At 46.0% G+C, this 25,825-nt stretch overlaps 1 protein-coding gene and 1 long non-coding RNA gene across 5 annotated transcripts in view; one reads left to right on the plus strand and one right to left on the minus strand.

The window, feature by feature from the left end:
• Window positions 1–25,825, minus strand: part of Iho1 (interactor of HORMAD1 1) — a 36,626-nt gene that overhangs the window by 3,417 nt on the left and 7,384 nt on the right. For 3 of the 4 annotated variants that reach the window (XM_001055346.8, XM_063266467.1, XM_063266468.1), the window contains exons 3-7: window positions 13,013–13,187; window positions 10,383–10,546; window positions 6,008–6,056; window positions 5,546–5,633; window positions 671–774 (exon numbers count right to left, since the gene is read on the minus strand). In XM_001055346.8, coding sequence (XP_001055346.3) covers window positions 671–774; window positions 5,546–5,633; window positions 6,008–6,056; window positions 10,383–10,546; window positions 13,013–13,187 — 580 coding nt within the window. Of the gene's footprint in view, window positions 1–670; window positions 775–5,545; window positions 5,634–6,007; window positions 6,057–10,382; window positions 10,547–13,012; window positions 13,188–25,825 lie in introns of those variants that run through there. The other variant, XM_063266465.1, reaches the window with a different exon arrangement.
• On the plus strand, window positions 18,664–24,615 carry LOC134480234 (uncharacterized). The gene is made up of 2 exons (XR_010054483.1): window positions 18,664–23,293; window positions 23,611–24,615. It is a non-coding gene; the product is annotated as an uncharacterized LOC134480234 (long non-coding RNA).

Raw genomic sequence — 25,825 nt, forward strand, 5'->3', positions numbered from 1 at the left:
ATGTCCATGAAGGGCTGGAGGGACAGACACCTCAGTGCTTGAGAGTACTTGCTGCTCTTGCACAGGACCCAAAACCCACATGGTGGCTTGCAACCATGTGCACCTCCTGTTCCAGGGACTGATGCCTTCCTCTGACCTCTATGAGAACCACACATGTACATGCTACAGTGACACACACGCAAACAAAACACTTGAATATATAAAAAGAAATGAATCTAAAACTATAAATTAAAAAGAGTATTGACCTGAGTCAGAGGCTACATTGGGTTTCATAGTCAGTTCTAAACAGTCTATGCTACAGGAGAGAGACCCCGGGTCAAAACATAAAACAAAAAAAATGTAAGAAGCAACCAGTGCAGTTTGTCCCTCACACAGCAAGCACAGGTGCACTGTGAGCAAGGCCTGGGTACACATCCTGCTAGGGAACCCTGAGTTATGGTAGGCTACATCCTGACTTAATGAGCCACCATCCTGGGCTCTCGTCTTGGATGGAAATCTCTCACACATTAAGTGTCACTCGATCTTAGAGACAAAGCCTGAATATCACGTGGGCAGTGGCAGGATCTGTATCTGAGCTCCTCGGGAGGCTGGGCAAGCACACCAGACCACTACCTCAGGACAATCCTGGACAACAAAGCCAACCAAACAAGAGCTTGGCGTTCATACTCACAGCTGCACATGCCCTCTGTATCTCAAGGACGGCCTGCTCCACGCTGCCTTTGTCTTTCACTGCCTCAACCATCAGGTCATGCTGAACCCTCGCAGTCTCTTGAACTAAACACAAAACAAAGACAAAGTCTTCCTAAGGACTGATGGTACACGTCACCAGCTCAGAGCATGGCAGTGAAAGGAAGGAGCTGCATTCCAGTATGATGCATCACATCCGTCTCTGCTAATGTCCAGGACTCGGTCCTCTTGACCCGCACAGTCTCCCCACAAGCACAGGCCTGCAGTCTTTGCACTTGAAAGGTTGAGTCATACGGATGCTATGAGTCCCAGGTAAGACCATGTCTCAAAAAGGGAAGAAAAGGGTTGGGGATTTAGCTCAGTGGTAGAGCGCTTGCCTAGCAAGCGCAAGGCCCTGGGCTCGGTCCCCAGCTCCAAAAAAAGAACCAAAAAAAGAAAAAAGGGAAGTAAAATAACACAACCTTCCCCAAAACTCCCAATATTTATCAACTATCTTTCTATATACCCAACACTGAACACACACATGCACACACGCACATACATGCATACATACATATTATATACATATTGTCAGCAACCAGGCACTTCCACCAGTCTGCCCTCAGAGACCTAGCCACAGCTTTACAGCAACACCCATCTCCAACTCCACTGCCAGGTCCCACAGGCGCGGTGCAGAAAAGCCTCAGGCCACCCCAGAGCTCTCTCTCATTCCCTGTTTCTCTCTGTTCCCTGTTCCCTCTCTGTCTCTCCCTCATTCTGTCTTGTTCTTTGTCTGTCTGTGTGCCTGTCTGTCTTCTCTCCCTCAGGTCCCCCAGTCCTAAACAGCTGTCCTTCCCAGTAAACCTCTTCCGTCACATCTGTTGTGGGCAAAATTTCTTAGCAGCACACCTTGGCACAAGCCACTAAAGGTGCCCCACCTTCCTGCCCATTTTATCCTTCCTCTCTCTCTCTCTCTCTCTCTCTCTCTCTCTCTCTCTCTCTCTCTCTCATCCTTTTGTTTTGTTTTCAAGACAGGCTTCTCTGTGTGTAGCTCTGCTCGGCCTGGAGCTCACTCTGTGGACCAGGCTGGCCTTACACTCAGATCTGCCTCTGCCTCCTGAGTGCTAGGATTAAGGGTGTGAGGCAACCACCACCGGCTGGGACTAAGGTGTGCACCACTATACCCAGCTACACTCTTTAAAACTAAAAAAAGAGAAATGGTGTCCGGGAAAACATCATCAATGACAAGTGTACGAATTATTGTTGAATAATACAGTGTTGTAAGGAAGAGGACATCACATTTTTAAGTGCATCATTTTTTAATTTTTGTTTTTCTTTTTAAACAGGGTCTCTCACTGCCCAGCAATGGCTTCACATTCCTTACTAGCCAAGGGTGACCCTGAACTTTGGAGCAATCCCAGGGACTACCTACTGAGTCATCTCAGTAGATCAAGCTAGTCTCAAACTCACAGACATCCACCTGCCTCCACCTCCTGAATGGTGGAATTGAGGATTTGAGTCATCGGGCATTTGTTTGTTTTTTGTTTATTAGAGATCTATTTATTTACTATGTATACAGTGGTCTGCCTGCACACCAGAAGAGGGCACCAGATCCCAGTACAGGGGGTTGTGAGCCACCATGTGGTTGCTGGGAATTGAACTCAGGACCTCTGGAAGAGCAGTCAGTGCTCTCAACTGCTGAGCCATCTCTCCAGCCCCCATTAATTTTTTTTTTTTTTTGGTTCTTTTTTTCGGAGCTGGGGACCAAACCCAGGACCTTGCGCTTCCTAGGCAAGCGCTCTGCCACTGAGCCAAATCCCCAGCCCCCCCATTAACTTTTTGAGGCACAGTTTCACTACCCAGTTCTAGCTGGCATAGAATTCATGAATAATCTGCCTGCCTCTGCCTGCAGAATGCTGGAATTAAAGGCCCACCATGCCTGTTTTTTGTTGCTGTTGACAGGGGTGGTTTTGTTTTGTTTTTGTTTTTGAGACAAGTTCTCATGTAGCCCATGAAGGGACCAGCATCTGATACAAGACACTCCATGATCGAGTTCTCAGCACAAAGGAGATTTATTTGTCCCACAAGGACAGAGCCAGGAATAAGAGGCACAGCCAAGACAGGAGATAGAGGCCTAGGGAGGGGAAGGATATTGTTGGATGGACAAAGGACTGCCTCTATAGAGAGAAGACAGGCAAATGGTGGTTTATAAAGGTGAAAGGGGAAACTTCATGTGAGGATGAGGTGTTTAATTTTGATTGGACAAGTTAATTAGGGCTGGCAAAGGGGGCTTCTGATTACTGGATCTCAACACTTAGACAGCAGATCCTTGGTAGTCAGCCTCAGGGGAGGAACTGACCAAATAAGGGAACAGACTTTGGCGGCTGGCTTAGGAATGTAATTTACTGGTTTTAGCAAGAAGAAAGAAGTAGGGGAAGGGCAAGGCCTGCCAGAGCCATGTTTGCCATGCCCAGGCTAGCCAGAGTCCCTTCAGCCAGGGCTGGTTTCAAATCCCCAGGCTGTCCTAATCGTCCTGCGTCTACCGCCCACGTGCTGGAATTACAGGCCTTGCTCACCACTCAGGACAGCGTTTACATCCAGAAAGAGCCGGTCTCAGAGGTGCATACCTTTAGAGGGTACCTACAGCACCCTCCACTGTTTCTATACTTAACTGCATAGACCAAGTAGTGGCGTACATCTACACCACCAGCTCTCAGGAAGATGCGGGAAGGGGACGGGATGCTTTTGGAACCGGCCTTGCTGCCAAGATGAACCCCAGCCTTTTTAAAAGTTGCCATTGCTTCTACTGCCAGCCCCCAACTCCACCAGCGTCTGGCAAAGCCTCTTTTTATTTTTTTTTTTTTCATGACAGGGTTTCTCTGTGCAGCCCTCACTGTCCTGGAACTTGCTCTGTAGATCAGTCTGGCTTCAAACCCCTCTGCTCTTCCTCTTGAGAACTGGGATTAAAGGTGTGCACATCCACCACCCAGAAAATAAATATATTTTTAAAAAGTTTTGTCCGGTTTGGTTTTGTTGAGACAGGGTCTCACTGTAACCCAGGCTGGCCTTCAGTTCCTCATGCAGCCAAGGCTATCCCTAAGCTCCTGACCCTCCTGACTTGTCTGCCTGAAGCAGTCGTGGGTAGAGGCAGTACTAGGAGGTAGGACCTAGTAAAAATAAGTCAGATCATTAGGAACGTTTCCTTACACACATGGAATACGGGACCTAATCCTTCAATTAACCTCTGCTTTCCAGAACTGTGAGGTAGACAAACATCCTCCACCACGTGTTCTCACCACAAAGCACCATTCCCACAAACAGCTATAAACTAAACACTCTGGAAGCCAAACAAACCTTTACTTCTTCTTGTTGCTGCTTTGTTTGTTTGTTTGTTTGTTTGTCTTCTGAGATAGGATGTCTCTGTGTAGCTCTGTAACTCACTCAGTAGACCAGGCAGGCCTCGAACCCAGAGATCTATCTGCTTCCACAGGGCTGGGTTAAAGGTGTTCACCGCCATCACCACCACCCCACACATCACTTCTTAAAGCAATAGAAAGCCAAGAGTACGTGACTGGGGCATCCTCACAAGAGTCACTCCTTCACATCCCTCATTTGCCTCTGTCCTCAGCATTGCTACTTGTGGGGGTAACAGTTCTAGTCTAACCTATCTAAACGGATGCACAGTTGCCCCTGTGGTGATGCCCAGGTTGGACGTCAGTGGATAAACAGAACAGTGCTTTTTCAGACAGATGGAAATTATTTTATGAGCCATGCAAAGGCATTGATTTTTTTAAATGTGAATGAGCTGACTTGAATTAGTTTAAAATGAAAAATAAAGAAATGCAAACCAGCCTCGATGCTTGAGCACCTATATCCTTGGAGAAGTGTCCAGCTAGGGAGACCAGTGTGCTGAGTGTCTACAAAGGCATTCGTCTGCATGTAAGCCACTTAATTGGAGGGGGAGGGGAATTTGCAAACAGCACTCTATAACTGACATTAAGACCAAGGCTGATTCATCACAAAACAACTCTCACTGAAACCAAGGCAGTGAGAAGAACAGCAGGTGACTGGAGTATTTCCAACTTCTAAGGAGGAGTGTGTCTACAGACAGCGACAGAGCAGGCAAGCCATGTGAGGCTCGGGAGGCTGCTGACTCATTTCAGGCCTGAGGAGAAGGCTGGCGGAGCCACCCTGAGACAGCAATTAGCTGAGGATCAGTACTTCATAAAAGCTGTCATGGGATCGAGGTGTCAGCATGGGCTAGTGAGATGGCTCGTGTGTCTCCCACTCTTCCAGATGATCTGGATTTGATTCCCAGGACTTACACAGCAAGGCGGGTCACAACTGTCTGTATCTCCAGTCCTACGAACCCACTCACATTCTAAAAGTCTGAACTACCTAAGTGATGTTCTCTAATGTATACTTTTAGCCTGGTCATTTAGAAGTTCCAGGCCAGCCAGTGCTACATAGACAAACATTTTTTTTCTAAATAAATAAAATTAAATTTAAAAATTGCACTAAAGTGTACAAGCCGGGTGTGGTGAAGCACACCTTTAATTCCAGCCCCTGGGAAGCAGAGGTAGCCAGCCTGGTGGTGGGTTCCAAGCGGCCAGGACTATGGAGAGAGATACCCTGCTGCAAAACAAAACAAAAAACAACGAAACAGTGTTGTCCCACAGCAGTGGCTCTGTCTTGCAGGCAGGCCAGCCTCCTTTTATGCACTTACCTATTATCTTGAATAGGAAATCACTCTGGAAACCTGGTTAGGTCAGAAAGGTCACGTTCATGGCTCACCAGTGCCCTCTGCTGCTAACATTAACCTTGAGACACTGACAAAAATTTAAAAAATAGCAATGAACAAAAACCATGGGGCACTCACAGGTCTTGGCTATGGTCTCCACAGAGTCTAAAATAGACTGGCTTCTAGAGCTGAGATGTTCCTCAGACTTTTCCACAGCTGTCTGCAACTAAGAAACAAAATTAAGAAAGGAATCACGTGGTGACTGGAGAACTGGTCAGGGGTTAGGAGCGCTGTCTACTCTTCCAGAAATCAGGGTTTGATTCCCAGCACCCAAAAGGCAGTAGCTCACAACCGTCTCTAACTCCAGCTCCAGGGCAACGATGGCTGCTGGCCTCCAAGGACGGCGCACACGTGGTCTGTGCACATACGTGCCGACAAAAAACCAATGCATAAAATAAACTTAAATTTTAAAGAAGGAAAAGAGAAAAGAAAGCATGACTTCCTTCCATGGAGAACTGCTATTTAATGCTAATACGGTAAAGACACTGGTGTTCTGCGTGCGCTCCCGACACTAACTCTCTGAACCTCAGCTGAACCTACCTTGTGGATGACTTCTGGAAAATGAGAAACGAAGTTGTGCAGCGTCTCACTAGGGTAAAGAGGGAAAGGCAGAGAATAAATCCTTGTGCCCCATTGACAAAACACAGATAACTAAGATGAGTCGGCCTGAGACCTCGGTGGTCCAATGGGAATCCCATTCTCTCTCTTCCTTCCACCCCGTGGCTGCCTTACTTCCCTTTTATCCCCTGCCCCCTTTAAGACTTACTTATCACAGTGTAAGGGTTTGTCTGTCGGATGTGTCTGTGGACCACATGCATACCTGGTGCCCAGGGAGCTCAGGAAAGGCTGTGGGCTCTCCCGGAGCTGGGGTCAGGGATGTGTGTGAACCACCTGGGTCATCTGCAAGCACACTTAGTGCTGAGCCATCTTCCCAGCTCTTCGTCCCTATCTTTTGAGACAGGCACATGCCTTATCTGTCCTATATGCTATAACAGGAATGCACGTGAAGTTAATAAATAGATGTGATGATTAAAATAGTCTGGGTACGGTAGTGCCCTCCTTTAACCTCAGCAATTAGGGAGGTAAGAGCAGGTGGATTTCTGTGAGTTCAAGGCTAGCCTGGTCTAAAGAGTTCCGGACCAACCACAGCCACGTATCACTGTGCCTCAAAACAAGCAAACAAAACTATGTAAATACACAAAATAGTTTAAATTACAACTTTTGTATTTTTTAGTTAAAAAATGTACATTGTGTGTTCATGCACAAATGCACAGCACTCATGTGGAGACTGGTAGACACTTGAGTCGCCAGGCCTCGTCTTCAGCCATCAAGATTCTGGGGATTAAAGGCATGTTGTCAGCAAGTATTTCCTCCCACTGGGCTATCAACTGGCCCAACTCTTTTTTTTTTTTTTTTTTTTTTTTTTCTTTTTTGGTTCTTTTTTTTTTTTTCCGGAGCTGGGGACCGAACCCAGGGCCTTGCACTTCCTAGGCAAGCGCTCTACCACTGAGCTAAATCCCCAACCCCGGCCCAACTCTTTTTAACTACATTCATTAGAGTTCGTGTGTGTACACACATGTGTGGACATGCCCCCATGTGTATACAGTTTGGAGTGGAGGTCAGAGGACAATTTGTGAGAGAGTTGGTTCATCGCAGGAATTACTATCAGGTCATCGGCTTTTGTGGCAAGTCCTCTACCCACACAGTGCGTCTTTAGGTTTTCCTAAGTGCTGTCTTGTTATTCTGTTTTTTGTTTTTTGTTTTTTTTGTTTTTTTTGTTTTTTTTTTTAAAGATTTATTTATTTATTATATATAAGTACACACTGTAGCTGTCTTCAGATACACCAGAAGAGGGCATCGGATCTCTTTACAGATGGTTGTGAGCCACCATGTGGTTGCTGGGAATTGAACTCATAACCTCTGGAAGAGCAGTCGGGTGCTCTTAACCGCTGAGCCATCTCTCCAGCCCTGTTTTTTTTTTTTTTTTTTTTTTTTTTTGGAGCTGAGGACTGAATACAGGGCCTTGCGCTTACTAGGCAAGTGCTCTACCACTGAGCTAAATCCCCAACCCTGCTTTGGTTTTTCAAGACAGCATTTCTGTGTGTAGCCCGACTGTCCTGGAACTCCCTTTGTAGACCAGGCTAGCCTCAAAATGACAGAGATCTGCCCGTCTCCTTTCGAGATGTGAGACACCATGCCTGGCCTAGCTCACATTTTTGTCTTTATTTTATGAGTGTTTTGCCCATGTATGTACACCATGTGTGTGCCTGGTGTTTCCAGAGTCCAGAAGAGGACATCAGATCCTCTGTAACTGTTATCAATGGTTGTGAGCCACCATGCTGCTAGGAATTAAACCCAGGTCCTCTGGAAGAGCAATAATAACTTCTTATTTCTAAGGGAATTATTTTTTTAATCAACTGAATTTAAAAATTCATAAAGAACAGCACTTGAGAGGCAGAGGCATGTGGATTTCTGAGTTTCAGGCCAGCTTGGTCTACAGAGTGAGTACCAGAACAGCTAGGGATGCACAAAGAAACCCTGTCTGGAGAAAGAAAAACCAACCAACCCACAGCAACTGGCTCACAGTTATTAGCTATTGTGAGTGCTGAGAAGCAAAAAAAAAAAAAAAAAAAAAAAGTGGCCTCCTGTCCCTGCACTGGGGCAGTCAGGGCAGAGGCCCTGAATCTCGGGCAATTCCAAGCCAGCCTTGTCTATACAGAGAAACCCAACTCAAGCTAGATGATCTGAGAAGTAAAATCTAGAAGGAAAACATTTAGATAGGAGCAATATATTACTTGAATTTTTCATTTTTCAAAAAAAAAAATCATTTTTGACTTCCAGAGACAAAAGTTATAGTGGTTACATTAAAATCTACAAGTCACATTGAAGAACGCATAAAGTAATTACTAGCTGAGTATTGGTGGCCCATTTCTATGATTCTAGGACTTGAGAGTCTAAAGCAAAGGGAATCACTACAAATTTTCAGCCAGTCTGGGCTATACAGTGAGTTCCTGTCTCAAACAAACAAAAGCTTAATAGAAAAACTTAACAGGCAAGAGTTTGCGGACTAGGGAGACAGCTCCTATAAAACATAAGGTCTTGAGTCCTGGATCAGGCACCCATAGCTAGGTAATACTTTAGTAATTGCAGTCTCAGCAGCCAGCTAAACTAGCCCAATTAGAGAATCCCAGGTCCTAGTGAGAGACCTTGCTTCAAAAACCAAGGCAGGGCGGGTGGAAAGACAGCTCAGCAGATAAAATATTTGCTTTGGAAGAACAAGGACCTGAGTTTGTAACCACAGCATGTACATAAAAGCCAGGCATGGGAACGCATGTCTGTAATTCTAGTGCTGGGAAGACAGAATCAGAAGATACTTGGTACTTGCTACTTATCTAGTGTAAGCTAAATTCATGAGGTCAACGTTCACTGAGATAAAAATTTGGTAGAAACCAAAAAAGATAGAGGATGTTTGAGGGAAACATCTGAGGTTCAGCTCTGCTTTTCATAGGCAGGCACCCACACAGGGATGGTTAGTTTCAACTGTCAACTTGACAACGTAGAACGACGTGAGAAGGGAATCTCAATAAGAAACCATCCAGGGGGTTGGGGATTTGGCTCAGTGGTTAGAGCGCTTGCCTAGGAAGCGCAAGGCCCTGGGTTCGGTCCCCAACTCCGAAAAAAAGAACCCAAAAAAAAAAAAAAAAAAAAAAAGAAACCATCCAGATTAAGTTGATTTGTGGGTATATTAGTGATTGTCGTGATTACATTAATTGATATGAGAAGAGTCTGCTTCAAAGTGCAGTCCCATTCCCTAGGAATGGATCCTGAACTGTAGAAGAAGGGAGAGCATGCTCTCTCTGCTCTCAAACTGTGCATGTGTTGTTAACAGTTGCTTTGAGTTCCTGCTCTTGACTTCTCTACAGAGATGTTCTATAACCTGGAGTTTTGAGCCGAATGAATGACTCTTCCTTATTCAGGCTGTTGCTTGTTTGTTTGGTTTGGTTTTTTATTTGTTTTTTGAGACAGAGTTTTTCTGTGCAGCCCTGGCTGTCCTAGAACTCCCTCTGCAGACCAGGCTGGTCTTGAACTCTCAGAGATCCACCTGCCTCTGCCTCTGGAGTGCTGGATTAAAGGTAAGCCATTTTTGTCCATAACTCAAACTGATGGGTAAGCAGAACTCACTGTGTTGCCAAGATGACCTTGAACTCCTGACCCTCCTGTCTTTGCCTTCTAAAAACTGGGATTACTGTCATGCATCTCAACATCTAGTGTGTTGCAATGTTGCCCTCCTGGTTTTCCATTTAATACTTATTTATTTATTTTGTGGAAATGGAGAATAAACCGAAGGTCCTGGCATGCTAGGTAAGCACTCTTTTGCTGATATATATTGGGGGGATACTACGTGATACTCTTAAAAGAAAAAAAGAAACCAAGTTAACCTTTATCAAAGGGCAGATACATTACCCAATACAGATGGCCTGACCAGAGGCTAAAGGAAGGGAAGACTGTCCTCATGGGCTATGACATCCAGCTTCTTCTGCCCTGGACCGTGAAGTTCCTAGTTCTTGAGTCTTCACACTTCAAAACTTAAGGAGCAGCCATCTCTCCCCTTCCTTTTGGGCTCTCTGCTCAGACTCAGTTAGACCTCTGCGCCCTTGATTCTCTAGCATGCATACGGTTGATTTATGGGACCTACTAACTTCCAAATTAAATCAGTTTCTCTATCTTTCTATGCCACTGACCACCCCCATGTTTGTGCACGCACATGTATGTGAATTGTGTATGTAATATTTATTCTGTCTGCTATGATAAATGCATGCTATTATACTAAAACTGAATAACTTGATTATTAATAGTGCATTTTATTTCCTTCAGAAAACAAGAGCTTTCTCGTCCTCTTAAAAGGTGTGCGTACCTGTCAGATTGGTCGGTTGCCCTTCGTTTTTTCTCCTCAAACTGTTTTGAGAGTCCTTTTGGTTTCCCAACTGGCAAAGGAAGAGAAAATAAGCCTTCACCTTTTGTATCGCCTCCAAACAACTGGGGCTTCGCCTGGTATTTTGTGAAAATACTAGGTTCATTCTGTGAAACAGAAAAAAACAAAAAACAAAAAAACCAATGCCTAATGTCACACACTGTTCTCTCTGTACAAGGCAGAATCATATTTAAGTACCAAGCAAAGGTGGAAAATAAAGCATGTTGTTTTTCCATTATTGTGTCTACCAGGAAATTCTATTTATAATAAAGTTTGTTTCCTGGGACCTGGGAGAAACCTGATGGCCACAAGCTGCTTGGACTTCAGTGCTTATGGTGGACTGAATAAGAATGGTGCCATAGGCTCATACGGATTTGAATGTTTTGTCACCAGGAAGGGTGCTGAAAGGATCAGAAGGTTGAGGAGGCATGGGGGGGGGGGGCATGGCCTTGTTGGAGTAAGTGTGTCACTGAGGGTGGGCTTTGGGGTTTCAGTTGCCAAACTCCAAGTCTCTCTCTGCTTACAAACTAGGGTGTAGGTCTCAACTACAGCTCCAATACCTGCCTACATCCTGCCTTGTCCCTGCCTTGGTAACGGGGCAAACCCCTGAAACCGTAAGCCAGCCTCCAACTGAATGCTCTCTCTTCTGAGAGTTGCCTTGGTCACGGTGTCCCTTCACAGCCATAACTAAGACAGTGAGTGCTGAACCCTCACAGATGAACAAATGTAACTAATTTTCATAAAAAGATAACAAAGTGATAATGCAGGCCTGTGGACCTAGGAGGTTCAGAAACTCAGTCACACCTAGGAGATGGCACAGCTTGTAACCTAACCTGACAACCTGAATTCTATCCCTGAAATCCACATGGTGGGAGGACAAAACCACCTCTGCCGAGGTGTCCTCCATGCCCAAAGACACAAATAACAAACAGCCAACAAATGAATGTAATATTATCAATAATCAAGAAGTTCCTGGTCATCTTTGGATACACAGTGCCTTTGAGGCCAGCTAGGGCAACATGAAACTTGGTCTCAGGAGCAAAGATACAATGAAAAGTAATTATAATGGCGATAAACAATACAGAAAAGCTGTGGGAAGCCTGTTGGGAAGAAGGGCTTCAGAGGGAAGGGGAAGCAGGTAAGAGAAGATCATGGAGAATCAAAGTACATTATACATACGTGACACTGTGGAAGAATAAATGTTTTAATTTTTATTCTTTATGGTGTTTTGCCTGCATGAATGTATATATCAGATCCTTTGGAACTGGAGTTACAGATATGAGCTCCCGTGTGGGTGCTAGGAATTGAACCTGGGTCCTCTGGAAGAACAGCCAGTACTGTTAACTACTGAGCCATCTCTCCAGCCCCAAGAAGGAATGTTTTAAAAATTAAGACAGCTAGGCTACAGCTCTGTAGAGCACTTGCCCTGCTAGGTCCTTGATTCCATCAAAGCACTGAAAAACTAAATGTGTCCCTTTCTTTGTTTTAAGTCAAAGGGTTTGTTTGTTTGTTTGTTTATGGACTTAGTGCTGTGTTGTGTGTTTGTGTCCATAAGTGTGGGCATGTGTATTCCATGTGTGGAAGTCCGAGGACCTCAGGTGTTGGTGAGCCCTTCCTGTGTTCACTGCTGCAGACGGCAGGCTAGCCAGCCTGCTGGTTTCCTGTCTAGGATTAGACATATACCATCATGTGTGCTTTCAGATGACTTCTGGGAATCCAAACTCAGGTCTTCGGGTTTATGCAGCGAGCATTTGTCCTGCTGAGCCATCACTGTAACCTCCTCTATTCCTATCTTACGGAAGCCGCAGGTTTAATGGCTCATGCCTTGAAGCCCAGCGTTCTCAAGGCAGAGGCAGATGGATCTCTGTGAGTGTGAATCCAGTCTAGTCTACATAGTGAGTTCTAGGACAGACAAGACTACAATAGAGAGACTTTGTCTAAGAAAAGCAAACAATAAATCCATCTTAGAAAATCCATTGCTCTTAGGAGTTTTCACAATCGTGAAGGAATATGCAGATTTGCCTCTCCCTAGTAATGCTCAACAGACTGACACTATTTTATGTTGTTCTGGCAATAAAAGAAACTGTATATGTAAGTGGTTTGTTTTGTTCCTTTTTAAAATTTCAGATCTCTAGGTTAATTAATAAGTCATGGATCAGCTAGCCACAGTGATGCATCCTTTTAATCCCAATTTTTAGGAACAGGCAGTCAGATCTCTAAATTCAGAGCCAGCCTGATCTATTTAAGGAGTTCTAGGATAGCCAAGGCTACATAGTGAGACCCTGACTCACAAAGCCACCCATCAAGCACTAACCCATTTAGGATAGTAATCTTCAGAGTACAATTCTAAAGTATGTTCATGTTCCAATAGAACAATTATTTTTTAAGCTTACCTCCATAATAACTGTGAATTATGTACAGAGAAATTCGGAACTCAGAGCTAGGGGTGGTGGCTTAAACCTACAATTCCAACAATCAGGAGGCTGAAAACAGAGGTGGAGAGCCCAGAGTGGCCTACATAGCAAGATTCTCTCTCAAAAAGAAAAATGTAACTAGCTGGAAGTCAGACTCACATCTACAGAATTCTGTTGTGTCTGTTTTGGGTATCTTAAGTAAGTGCCAGCATCCAAGGGTGGTAACAGAGTTTCTGAATTTTCAGGACAGAACTGAGATCCAAAGAGGAACTGGGAATCACTGAGAGAAGAACAGTCAGTCTGATTACTATTCCAGTTAGACGGTTTAGTGAGCCTGAAACAAAGCGAGAAAAACATCATGTAAGCAAGCATCCTGAACAAATTAAGTCATAACTCACAGCTACTCCTTCAGAACAGTGTGGGAGAGCACTGTGTTCTGTTGGGAGTTAGGCTCTCTGTTGTGTACCTCTGCCATGTTTGCTTTGACCTCCAAGTCAATATGCTCTATTCACTGCCTTTATGACTTATAAAGAACAGGAACTTATGAACCGACGCTCACATTTGGATTGACAACTGGAGAACAATCAAATGGAAATTCAACCAGAAAGGACCGTCACCACCCTTCCTTGTATTACAGCATTTTGAGCCACAACGCTGTTCAAGAACCACCACACAATCCATACGAACACTGATCTCGGTTAAGCAAGAATCGTTTATTGAACGCACACCCTGATACTGAACATTCAGAACTAACTGTGGCATCAGTCTGCCCTCAAGACAGGCATTTTATAGGAAAAAAAGAGTCTCAAAAGTTTAAAGGCAAGCAGTGCAGTGGTACAGCATCTTTGGTTAACCAGACAAAGTATCATGAGGCAGCCTTTAAGCTGATTGGTCCTGAGTGAGGTAAGGGTGGGGGCAGGTGGTGAACAGGGATTTCAGAACACTGAGAGAGCAGAACATGAGTGATTCAACCATAACTTCTGGCTTACTGGTAACGTTCTCCAGTGTCTGCTGTGGATAATTACTTCTGGGAAGTGGAGTCTACTTTATGAGCCAAATGGACTCTGAATACAAAATGGCTACAGTTGTGTTAAAAGGAGCCGGCCTCAACAAACACCATTTTCAGACCTAAGTTTATAAAATTTTTGGGATTAAGAGACATTCTCTGTTTGGTTGGTTGGTTTGTTTACTTTTTCGAGACAGGGTTTCTCTGTGTTGCCCTGGTTGTCCTGGAACTCACTCTGTAGACCAGCCTGGCCTCAAAGTCAGAGATACACTGGCCTGAAATAGAAACTTCTGGCAGACACAGAATAGAGGATGTTTTGCTAAAGCAAAAATGTGAAAGGATGCATGATGTTAAAAAGGAATATAAAGGGGGTTGGGGATTTAGCTCAGTGGTAGAGCGCTTCAGTCCCCAGCTTAAAAAAAAAAAAAAAAGAAAAAGAAAAAGAAAAAGGAATATAAATACGACCCCACAGAAGGTGGATGATGCTGGATGGTATTGGTACACCTTGCCACTCCTTACTGATCGTGACTTCATTGAAACACACCAAACAATTTCTGGTGGTGTTCTGGTGCCTTCCTGCTACTTCCTTGAACTCTGGTCAATTGAAAGAGTGAAGTGGAAGTTTCTGAATATGTCAGCTGTTACAGATTTACGTAAAGTTTTGCTAAGACACACAAATGTGATGTTCTGCTGAGACAAGAACCATGGGAGGACCCGTGATGCTTGGAAGGAGTATACACAGAATTCAGTGATGGTGGGCTTCCACAGCCAGCTTTACAACACTTTGTTGGTCTTGTGTCTTCGCCTTCACTGATTTTCACTTTGTTGAGAAAGGAATGGCAGAAAACATTTCCTGGTATCCCTGCTGGTCCTGGTCACTCCTGTTGACTCATGCAGATTCCTCAGAGGCTGGGCTGTTTCTGCTAGTTGTGCCACCACTGCTGATTCGAGTTTGCTATCCTGACACTACTGAAGTGGACTGTTAGTATCCTGACAATTTGAGATTAATCACCTCAAGGAACTACTTCTAAACAGCATACAGCAGAGCCTCGTGGTCTCTTCTGGGTCAGCCTTCCTTGCTGATTCATGAATGATGTTTGCAAGTGGATTCCGCTACCACTGCTGATTCAAGTGAACTGAACTGCCGATATCCTCACAATGAGATTTGCTCCAAAGAACTAATTCTAATCAGGTCCATATCCCTGGTATCGTAATAATCTTTCTTTCTTTCCCACTACTGGGGGGGGGGTGGCTAGAGGGGAGCTAAAGGATTTAAGAACCCTTATTAAAAGCAGGTTTTGAAAACTCTAAGTCCACATGGCCTCTGCCTCCTGAGTCCTGAGGTCAAAAACGTGCATTACCATTGCCTGGTGTGACATTCTCTTTAAGAAACAAATCTGTTCATCATAAAGAAAAAAGATAAAGTACAAATGCATTTAGCTGATGCAGTAGTTGGAAGCAAGAAGCTGGATTTATGTAAAAACACATGGATAAATTTCAAAATTAATTTTGAGTACAAAAAACCCCCAAACTGTTAGGGCAACATTGCTCAGCAGGCAGAGGCTCTTGCCACATAAGCCCGACAAACTGGAACTCATGAAGGCAGACGAGGACCAGCTTCTCTGAACGTTGTGCCCATCACACACACACACACACACACACACACACACACACACACACACACACACACACAGTTTAAAAAGTAGAACTTTATTTAAAGTAAACTCTATTACATATCATTTTGTGGATTTTTTCTTTTCTTTTCTTTTTTCTTTTTTTTTGGAGCTGGGGACCGAACCCAGGGCCTTGCGCTTGCTAGGCAAGCGCTCTACCACTGAGCTAAATCCCCAACCCCCATTTTGTGGATTTTTAACCCTACACAAATACATGTTTACAACAGATCATTTGGAACATGAATGAAGGCGACAGGATTGGAGACAGAAGGAGCCATAACAATACAAACACAGGAGCCTGAACCCAGACACTTGCCTTTAATTCCAGCACTCAGAAGGCTGAGACAGGCAGATCTCCATGAGTTCAAGGCCAGGTTGGTTCACAAAAAGAATTCCAGGATAGCCAACTACCCAGAGAAACCTTGTCTTGAAAACAAAACAAAACAAAAAAAAATCCAAACAAACAAAAAACCCAACCAAACAAAACAGGCCACTAGAGAATTAGACAAATGGTCAACACTCCACCCCCATCTCCAACCCTAGGCAACTGTGTGAAAACAGAGAGAAGGGTGCTGGCCTCAAAGAGAGAGACACTGCACCAGACATCAACTGTATTAACACCCTAATGCAACCCTTTCTGCCTCCAGAATTGTGAACACACATCCTTCACATACTGTCCATGGCGCTTTGTTATGTGAAGCTGAACAGGTTAATGAGGCCAATTCAGGCCCATATATCAGGGATATTATGGCCAGGTGTGGTGACACAGGCCTTTAATTCGAGCACTTGAGAGGCAGGGGCAGGTGGACCTCTGTGAGCCCAAGACTAGCCTGATTTACATGAAGTTTTAGACCAGTCAGGGGCATAGTGTAATCCTGATTCAAAACAAACAAACATATAATGGGGATTATGAACAATTTGGATCTGGCCAAAAGTTGTTCTTGAAGCAGATGCTGCTCTTTTATCCTGTTGGAGTCTTATGTGTCTTTTCTTGCTTCCCAAGTGGAAACTGTGAACTTGTAAGTTGTTTTCCATGGAAATACATGCCAGGGCTTAAACCTGAATATGAAGGTAGCTTACATCGTAATTCTAGCATTCAGGAGGATGAGGCAGAAGGTTTGAAACAAATTAGAAGGGAAAAGTAAGTTCCAGGACAGTCTACAGTGCAGTGTGAGATCCAGTGTGAGTACACGCCTCCCATCTGCAGGGCTGCAGTAGATGTTGATGGTACAATCACACTTGAACACAGTGGCTAGAATCCACTACAAAGACAACACAGACGTAGCCCACTTGGGGACGGGAAACATGGCACACATGCACGCACAGAGCCAGAGGCATACACGTATACATAATAAATAAATGGTGAGATCTTTTTTTCAGGTAGGCTGACAGACCATTAAAACCCGTGGCCTCCCAAGTTTTGTTTTGTTTTTCAGAATTGAGGACCATTTTATCAAGGGTTCGAGAGGAAAACAACAGGCCAGGCCAGCTGTACATACCAATGACTGCTAGGAGAGAAACGGAGAGAAGACAGACATACAGTCACGCTTGCTGAGTTCAGATCAGCAATGGAAGTCTCCGAGGGCTGTAGAAATCCACATAAGGGAGTGGTTACGGAAAGGGTGGAAATGTGCAGTGTTAGGACAGCCATGCGAGGGCTGTGTCTGATGCCTTAAGGTAGAGAGGAGGAAAAGCAGAGTTACGCCTCCCGGACTAGAACGCAGATCAGGCGGATTCAGTAAAGGTCAGTAAGCAACAGCCACTTCAACATTGTTTTTTTTTTCGGAGCTGGGGACCAAACCCAGGGCCTTGCGCTCGCTAGGCAAGCGCTCTACCGCTGAGCTAAATCCCCAACCCCGAGTTTTCAGGGTTTTATATGGGGGTCGGGGCACATGCTTTTTAATTTTAAAATGTTGTTTAAAAGAATATTATTACTTTTTTTTTTTTGAGAAGGATCTCTCTTTATAGTGCTGATTGTCCTGGAGCTTGATATATAAATGAGGCTGACCTCAAACGCAGAGATCACTTCCCTCTGCCTCCCAAGTGCTGGCACTAAAGATCTGCACGATGACGACGACGACAATGATGGTTTTATGTGTATACACATGTGCCAGGGTGCGTGTGCAGAGGTCAGAGGGCAGCTTTTGGAGTCAGTTCCTTCCTTCCACATGGGTTCTAGAGATCGAGCTCAGATCATCAGATCCACACAGCGAGCCTTTACCTGCGAAGCCATCTCACTTAATCCACAATTTGCACTATTTAACACTACTGTGGAACATGAGGAAACATACCTTTAATTAAAGCCCACAAGTGAACCAGGTGGTGGCACATGCCTTTAATCCCAGCACTCGGGAAGCAAGCATCTCTGTGAGTTCAAGGCCAGCCTGGTCTACAGAGTGAGTTCAAGGCTAGCCAGGGTTACACAGAGAAACCTTGTCTCAAAACAACACCCCCAAAAGTAAGTGTACAAAAAAAACCTCACACCTTTGCCAAACACTACATTTAAAGTAATTAAATAGCATATAAGCAAAAGGAATCATATTATCAATATAAAATTTGTTGATATGTCAATATGGACAAACATATTATTAAAACAAAAAGAAACAGTTCAGCATAGGGATGGGCAATTATTTTATTGATGGAATCATTTTCTGGGGTTAGCTGGAGTTGAGCTGTTCATAATATATTACAATATAGCTGCATAATCATTATTCCGAATAGCTGGTTCCTTTTTCTCTTAAGATAAAGACAATAATTAGTAACACTAGAAAAGAGGTGGGAAAGAGGCCCAGCTGTGTAATCTACTTCAATCATGGAGAATTACACCTTACAGCTACGACACACTCAAATAAAGATATGTTTTCTTTTTTTTTTTTTTTTTTTGGTTCTTTTTTTTGGAGCTGGGGACCAAACCCAGGGCCTTGCGCTTCCTAGGTAAGCTCTACCACTGAGCTAAATCCCCAGCCCCAAGATATGTTTTCTTTACTCTGTATAAACAACCTGTCCTTTTGTTTTGTTTTTGAAACAGGGTTTCTCTGTTCTGGCTATCCTAGAATTAGATCTGTAGAACAGGCTGGCCTCGAACTCACAGAGATCTGCCCACCTCTGCCTTTGGATTACTGACATCAAAGTGAAAGACCCCAGCTTAGCAGCAGTAACGCCATTTTGCAAGGCTGTACTTAAGATGACTGGTTCAGGGAAAGGTTAGAACACTGAGTACACAGCGGCTGCCAAGCAAGATGTGTTTGGTTGAAGGCCTGGCAACAGGACGACTTCGGTTGAGCACCTGACAATGAAAAAAAGCCCCGGGAGAGGTCCCACACCCTGGTGGGGGGCCGAGTCAGTCGTTATGTTCCAAGAAGGTAGCTAAGAAACTTGCCCCCGGGCTGAACCCTTGGGGGGCCGAGTCAGCCGTTATGTTTCAGGAAGGTAGCTAGGAAACTTGCCCCCAGGCTAAACCCTTGCCATATTAGAATCCACCAATTATATCCCTGTAACCATGCATCTGCTTCTGTATGCTTGCTTCTGCTCCCCAAAATCCTATAAAAGCCCATCCTTGGTTCCGTGGGGCGCGCCAGTCCCCCGAGTGACTGAAGCGCCCGCAGGTGCCTGTGCCTGTGTATCCCGACAATAAACCAAATCCTCTTGCTGATTGCATCCTGTGGTGTCTCGGTCTGGTCTTTGGAGTTAGAGGGTCTCCATCCCGAGGGAAAGTTCTCCCTGAGAGCTTTTCATTTGGTGCATTGGCCGGGAAAGGAGATCCTCCACCCAGGGACCACCGACCACCCACTGGGAGGTAAGCCGGCCGGCGTCTGTCTGTCTGTCTGATTTTGTCTCGTTCTGCCTTATTCTGTCTGTTCTGTGAGCGCTCAGCCAGGTCTGTTCTGTGAGCGCTCAGCCAGGTTGTTTGGAATTTGGGCGGGACGAAGAAGGAGCTGACGAGCTCGGACTTCTCGCCCCGCAGCCCTGGAAGACGTTCCAAGGGTGTTAGGGCCCGACTTTTCGGGGCCCAATCTGGGACTCTGGTTAGAGGAGAAGGATCCGGACTAACGGCACTCTGTCTGTATTTTTGGCTTTCAGAGGGCCCCGGACCTTTGCCACCTCCATCTGACTTTTTGCTTTCAGTTTGGTACCAAAGCCGTGCAGCACGCCTGTCTGTTGTTTGTTTGACTGTTGGTGTTGTTTGTTTTCTCTGTGTTCTAATCTTCCTTAGAACTAACATGGGACAGTCCCTAACAACGCCCCTAAGTCTCACTCTTGATCATTAGAAAGACGTCCACGACCGGGCACACAACCAGTCCGTCGAGGTTAAAAAAAAAAAGGAAAAGGGCAGACTCTCTACACATCCGAGTGGCCCACTTTCGGAGCAGGATGGCCAGTGAATGGCACATTTAATAAGATCATTATTTTACAGGTTAAAGATCGGGTCGTCCACGGACATCCTGACCAGGTTTCTTATATTATCACTTGAGAGAGTCTCGCCTTAAACCCCCCCCCCGGGCGGAACCCTTCGTGGACCCGAATTGGCCTCCCCTCAACCCCCAGCCTGTCCCCTCGGCCCCGCCCGGTCTGCCGGCCACGTCTTAAGAAACCTCTCCTCCCAGCAGACCCAAACTCCCCTCTCATAGATCTTCTCTCTGACAGGCCCGGCTGAAACGGAGGAGGCAGAGCCGCCGGCCAGATCAGTTGCCGGGCCACAGTCTGATAAGGGTTTCTCCCCTGTCGCAGGGAGATCGCGCAATAAGCACGAGGTGGTGCCAGATACAACCTCCCAGGCTTTCCCACTTAGACAGGGAACCGGTGGCCAGACCCAATACTGGCCGTTTTCAGCAGCTGACATTTACAATTGGAAACAACACAACCCTTCTTTCTCCAAAGATCCGATGGCACTCACCGACCTAATAGAATCTGTTTTACTTACCCACCAGCCTACTTGGGATGACTGCCAACAGCTCTTACAGGCCCTCTTAACCTCAGAAAAAAAAAAACAAGGAGTGTTCCTAGAGGCCAGAAAGCATGTTCTGGGAGATGATGGGCGTCCCACCCAGCTGCCTGAAAAAATTGATGCTGCATTCCCACTTAAGAGACCAAACTGGGATTTTAATACAGCTGAAGGTAAGGGACACCTACGCCTTTATCGCCAGTTGCTTCTAGCGGGTCTCCGAGGGGCTATACGACGCCCTACTAATTTGGCTCAGGTAAAACAGGTATTACAGGAAGCAGGGGAAACTCCCTCCGCCTTTCTAGAGAGACTTAAGGAGGCCTACCGTATGTACACTCCCTATGATCCAGATGACCCAGGACAAATGACGAGTGTCTCTATGTCCTTCATCTGGCAGGCTGCTCCAGATATCAAGACTAAGTTACAGAGGTTAAAAAATTTGCAGGGCTATACATTACAGGATTTACTTAAAGAAGCTGAAAAGATTTTTAATAAGAGAAAGAATTGAGTCGAATCTTGGCCGCCGTAGTACAGGGCCAAGAAAGGAAGGGAGATAGGGGGGAGCTCGAAAGGGGCTGAAGCTGGATAAAGATCAATGTGCCTATTACAAAGAGAAAGGGCACTGGGCCAGAGAGTGCCCCAAGAAGCCTGGCGGACCCCGAAAGCCTCGACCACGAACCTCCCTCTTGGCTCTAGATAAAGATTAGGGAGGTCAGGGCCAGGAGCCCCCCCTGAGCCCAGGCTAACGCTTAAAGTTGGGGGGCAGCCGGTTGCTTTCCTGATAGACACAGGAGCCCAGCATTCAGTCCTCACTCAAGCTTCAGGACAACTCAGCGACCGGATGGCCTGGGTACAAGGAGCTACTGGTGAGAAACAATACCGATGGACTACGGACCGCCGGGTTCAGCTGGCTACTGGTAAGGTGACCCATTCCTTCTTACATGTTCCGGACTGCCCGTACCCTCTGCTGGGCCGTGACCTGCTCACCAAACTAAAAGCACAAATTCATTTTGAGGAAGGAGGGGCCCAAATAACTGGCCCCCACGGAACTCCCCTTCAAGTTCTAACCCTATGAACCGGGACAGGACACTGGCTTGGGCAGAGACTGGTGGGATGGGGTTGGCGCTCCAACAGCCCCCCTTAATTACAACTCCAGTCTCCATAAAACAATACCCCCTGTCACATAAAGCTTATCAAGGTATAAGGCTTCACATTACGAGGCTTCTAGATCAAGGCATCCCAGTCCCCTGCCGGTCGCCTTGGAATACGCCTCTTCTGCCTGTTAAGAAACCTGGCACTGGAGCTTATAGGCCAGTACAAGACTTGAGAGAGGTCAACAAGAGGATAGAAGATATTCATCTGACTGTTCCAAACCCTTACAATTTGCTCAGTAACTGTTCATTGATGAGAAACGGGTATGCTAAAGGGTCCTAACACAAAGGTTGGGACCCTAGAAACGCCCTGTGGCCTACCTGTCTAAGAAATTGGACCCTGTGGCCTCCGGCTGGCCACCGTGCCTAAGGATGGTGGCTGCTATTGCTGTCCTGATCAAGGATGCTAGAAAATTGACTTTGGGACAGCCACTCGCCATCCTAGCACCCCACACAGTGGAGGCCTTGGTAAAGCAGCCCCCAGACCGCTGGCTCTCTAATTCCCACATGACCCACTACCAAGCCTTGTTACTGGATGCAGAACAGGTTCAGTTTGGACCCGTAGTCGCCCTCAATCCTGCCACCTTGCTTCCCCTACCAGAGGAGGCAGAACAGCATGACTGCCTACAAATCCTCACAGAAGTACATAGAACCAGGCCGGACCTATCGGACCAGCCTCTTCAGAATGCTGACCACACATGGTACACGGATGACAACAGCTTCTTGGCAGAGGGAGAGCGAAAGGCTGGAGCTGCGGTCACTACGGAGGACAAAGTGATTTGGGCGAAAGCCCTGCCTGCTGGTACCTCCGCACAACGGGCTAAACTCATATGGCCTTGACTCAGGTGTTCAAGATGACAAAAGGTAAGAGGCTAAATATATATACAGACAGCCGTTATGCCTTTGCCACGGCACACATCCACGGGGAGATCTACCGGAGGCGGGAGCTGCTCACATCTAAGGGTAAAGATATTAAAAATAAGGCTAAAATTCTGGCCCTCTTAGAAGCCCTATTCTTGCCCAAAAGACTGAGTATTATACATTGTCCAGGACACCAGAAAGGGCACAACCCAGAGGCACGAAGAAACCGGCTGGCCGATGCCACGGCGCGAGAAGCGGCCATGAACAAACAAATCTTGCCCTTAAATAGCCCAGACCAACCCACACCCCCACCAGTGGGACAAACTAGTTGGGTTTATGCCCATGAGGACATAGAGCTCCTAGAAAAAATGGGGGCCATCTACCACCCTCAACTAAAACAGTGGGTCTACAGTTATGCCAATAAAAATGACTTTTGAATTGATCTCCTTTTTACATAAATTAACCCATTTGGGGTTTAAGAAGATGAAAACCTTACTAGATCGGGAAGAGATAAATCTGTGTTTTTTTGAATCGGGACAAAGCGATACAAAAGGTGACTGAGAGTTACAAAGCGTGCGCTCAGGTTAACCCGGAAAGGACCATGATTGAACAAGGAGTTCGTCCTAGGGGACACCGTCCTGACATCCATTGAGAAATTGATTTTACTAAAATTAAACCAGATATATATGGATACAAGTATCTCCTAGTGTTTGTAGACACCTTCTCAGGATGGGTCAAAGCCTTCCCCACAAAACACGAGACTACAAAAATGGTCACCAAGAAGCTCCTCGAGGAAATCTTTCCCAGGTATGGCATGCCTCAAGCGTTGGGGTCGGACAACGGGCCCGCTTTCGTCTCCCAAGTAAGTCAGTTGGTGGCCAAATTGCTGGGGATTGATTGGAAATTACATTGTGCCTATAGACCCCAGAGTTATAGAAGGAGACTTTATCCAAACTTACGCTTGCAACTGGCTCAAAGGATTGGGTGGCCCTCCTTCCCCTAGTTCTATATCGGGCCCGGAATACCCCGGGCCCCCATGGTCTAACTCCTTTTAAAATAATATATAGAACACCACCCCCATTTGTCCATTTCTTTGATTCAAACATTGCTGATTTTGCTGACAGCCCTTCTCTGAGGGCCCATTTACAGGCCCTACAGATTGTGCAGAGAGACGTCTGGAGACCTTTGGCCGCTGCTTACCAGGACAAGCTTGAACATCCGGTGGTGCCACACCTGTTCCAGATTAGAGACACCGTGTGGGTGCACAGACACCAGACCAAGAATCTCGAGCCACGGTAGAAAGGACCCTACACCGTCCTCCTGACTACCCCGACCGCCCTAAAGGTAGACGGAGTCTCGGCTTAGATCCACACACCACACGTCAAGACAGTCCGGTCTGAGGAATTGACTAATCACAACACTACACCCCAGACATGGAGAGTTCAGCACACTCCAAACCCCTTAAAGTTAAAACACCTACGTGGCTCCTCCTAGCCCTTTTGTGGCCTAGAGTCAGTGGGGGAATAAGCCCCCACCAGACAGAAATTTCTTGACCAAGTCGAGTGAAAGATTTCACTCAAAGTTAGCAAGAAAAATGGGGGAATGAAAGACCCCAGCTTAGCAGCAGTAACGCCATTTTGCAAGGCTGTACTTAAGATGACTGGTTCAGGGAATGGTTAGAACACTGAGTACACAGCGGCTGCCAAGCAAGATGTGTTTGGTTGAAGGCCTGGCAACAGGACGACTTCGGTTGAGCACCTGACAATGAAAAAAAGCCCCGGGAGAGGTCCCACACCCTGGTGGGGGGCCGAGTCAGTCGTTATGTTCCAAGAAGGTAGCTAAGAAACTTGCCCCCGGGCTGAACCCTTGGGGGGCCGAGTCAGCCGTTATGTTTCAGGAAGGTAGCTAGGAAACTTGCCCCCAGGCTAAACCCTTGCCATATTAGAATCCACCAATTATATCCCTGTAACCATGCATCTGCTTCTGTATGCTTGCTTCTGCTCCCCAAAATCCTATAAAAGCCCATCCTTGGTTCCGTGGGGCGCGCCAGTCCCCCGAGTGACTGAAGCGCCCGCAGGTGCCTGTGCCTGTGTATCCCGACAATAAACCAAATCCTCTTGCTGATTGCATCCTGTGGTGTCTCGGTCTGGTCTTTGGAGTTAGAGGGTCTCCATCCCGAGGGAAAGTTCTCCCTGAGAGCTTTTCAAAAGGTGTGCGCCACCATGCCTGACAGCCATAAGCTCTTTTTGAGAAATAAAAAGAGTAGGTTTAAAAAATACATTTACTTCATTTTATGTGTATGAGAGTGCTTTGCCTGCAGGTCTGTGTGTGTACCACAAGTGTGCTTGATTCCCAAGGAATTAAGAAAGTGACTTCATTTGAAACGGGAGTAACAGCTGGTTGTAAACCACCCTGTAGATGCTGGGAAATAAACCAGAGTCCTCTGCAAAAGAAGAGCTCTTAACTGGAGCTGTTGTACCAGGAAGCGTTAAATCCAAAAGACCACCAATGAGCTGATTCTGATGCTTGGGCCATGTCTCTGTCACAGCAGAATGGGAGGAGCCCCGAACCCGGTTTCAGGCAAGCATTTATAGAGGCAAGAAGCAGGTATGTAGCCTGACACACATCTGATTGGGGAACAGGGCTTACGGCTTTAACATAATTGGCTGGTGCTAGGAGCCAAGCCGTAAATTGTAAATTTAACATGTTTTCCTCCTGATTGGTGGTTGTTAGGAAGAGAAGTGTCAGGGGCAGGCTTGTAACCTGGAGATGCAGATTTGTTAGACAATAACCTGGAAACATGCTAGATGCCAGTTTATTAGTTAACTCGAGTTCAACCTTAGGTCAGGTTCTCTAAGATGGGGTCTGAACCCAAAAAATTCGGTCTTTCAGATCCATCACTTCAGCCCCTATATGAGATTTTCTTCCTTCTCCTCCTCTTCCTCTTCCTCCTCCTCTTCTCTCTCTCTCTCTCCCTCCCTCCCTCCCCCCCTCTCTCTCCCTTTCTCTCTCTCTCCCTCCCTCTCCCCCTCCCTCTCTCCCTTTCTCTCTCTCTCTAATTACCACGTTTCTTTGAGAAAGTGTTATGACAGAAAGAAACTACCCAGTAATGAAAACATGCAAAAATTGTATAGCCCCTTCCAGCCATCCCCACCAATGGAGAAATGGCAGGTTTGCTGCAGGCTGGTAGACACTAGCGCACCTCAGTGGACAGTAGACAGCGCACTCACAGTGTCTCAGTGGAGCTTGGCAGTAGTTGGAAAAGCTCTTATCCTCATAGCAGCTACACATTACATCACACAGACAATCAAACATCTGAACACTGAACTGATTTTATTT

The sequence above is a fragment of the Rattus norvegicus genome, chromosome 8 (assembly GCF_036323735.1).
Source record: "Rattus norvegicus strain BN/NHsdMcwi chromosome 8, GRCr8, whole genome shotgun sequence".
NCBI lineage: Eukaryota > Metazoa > Chordata > Mammalia > Rodentia > Muridae > Rattus > Rattus norvegicus.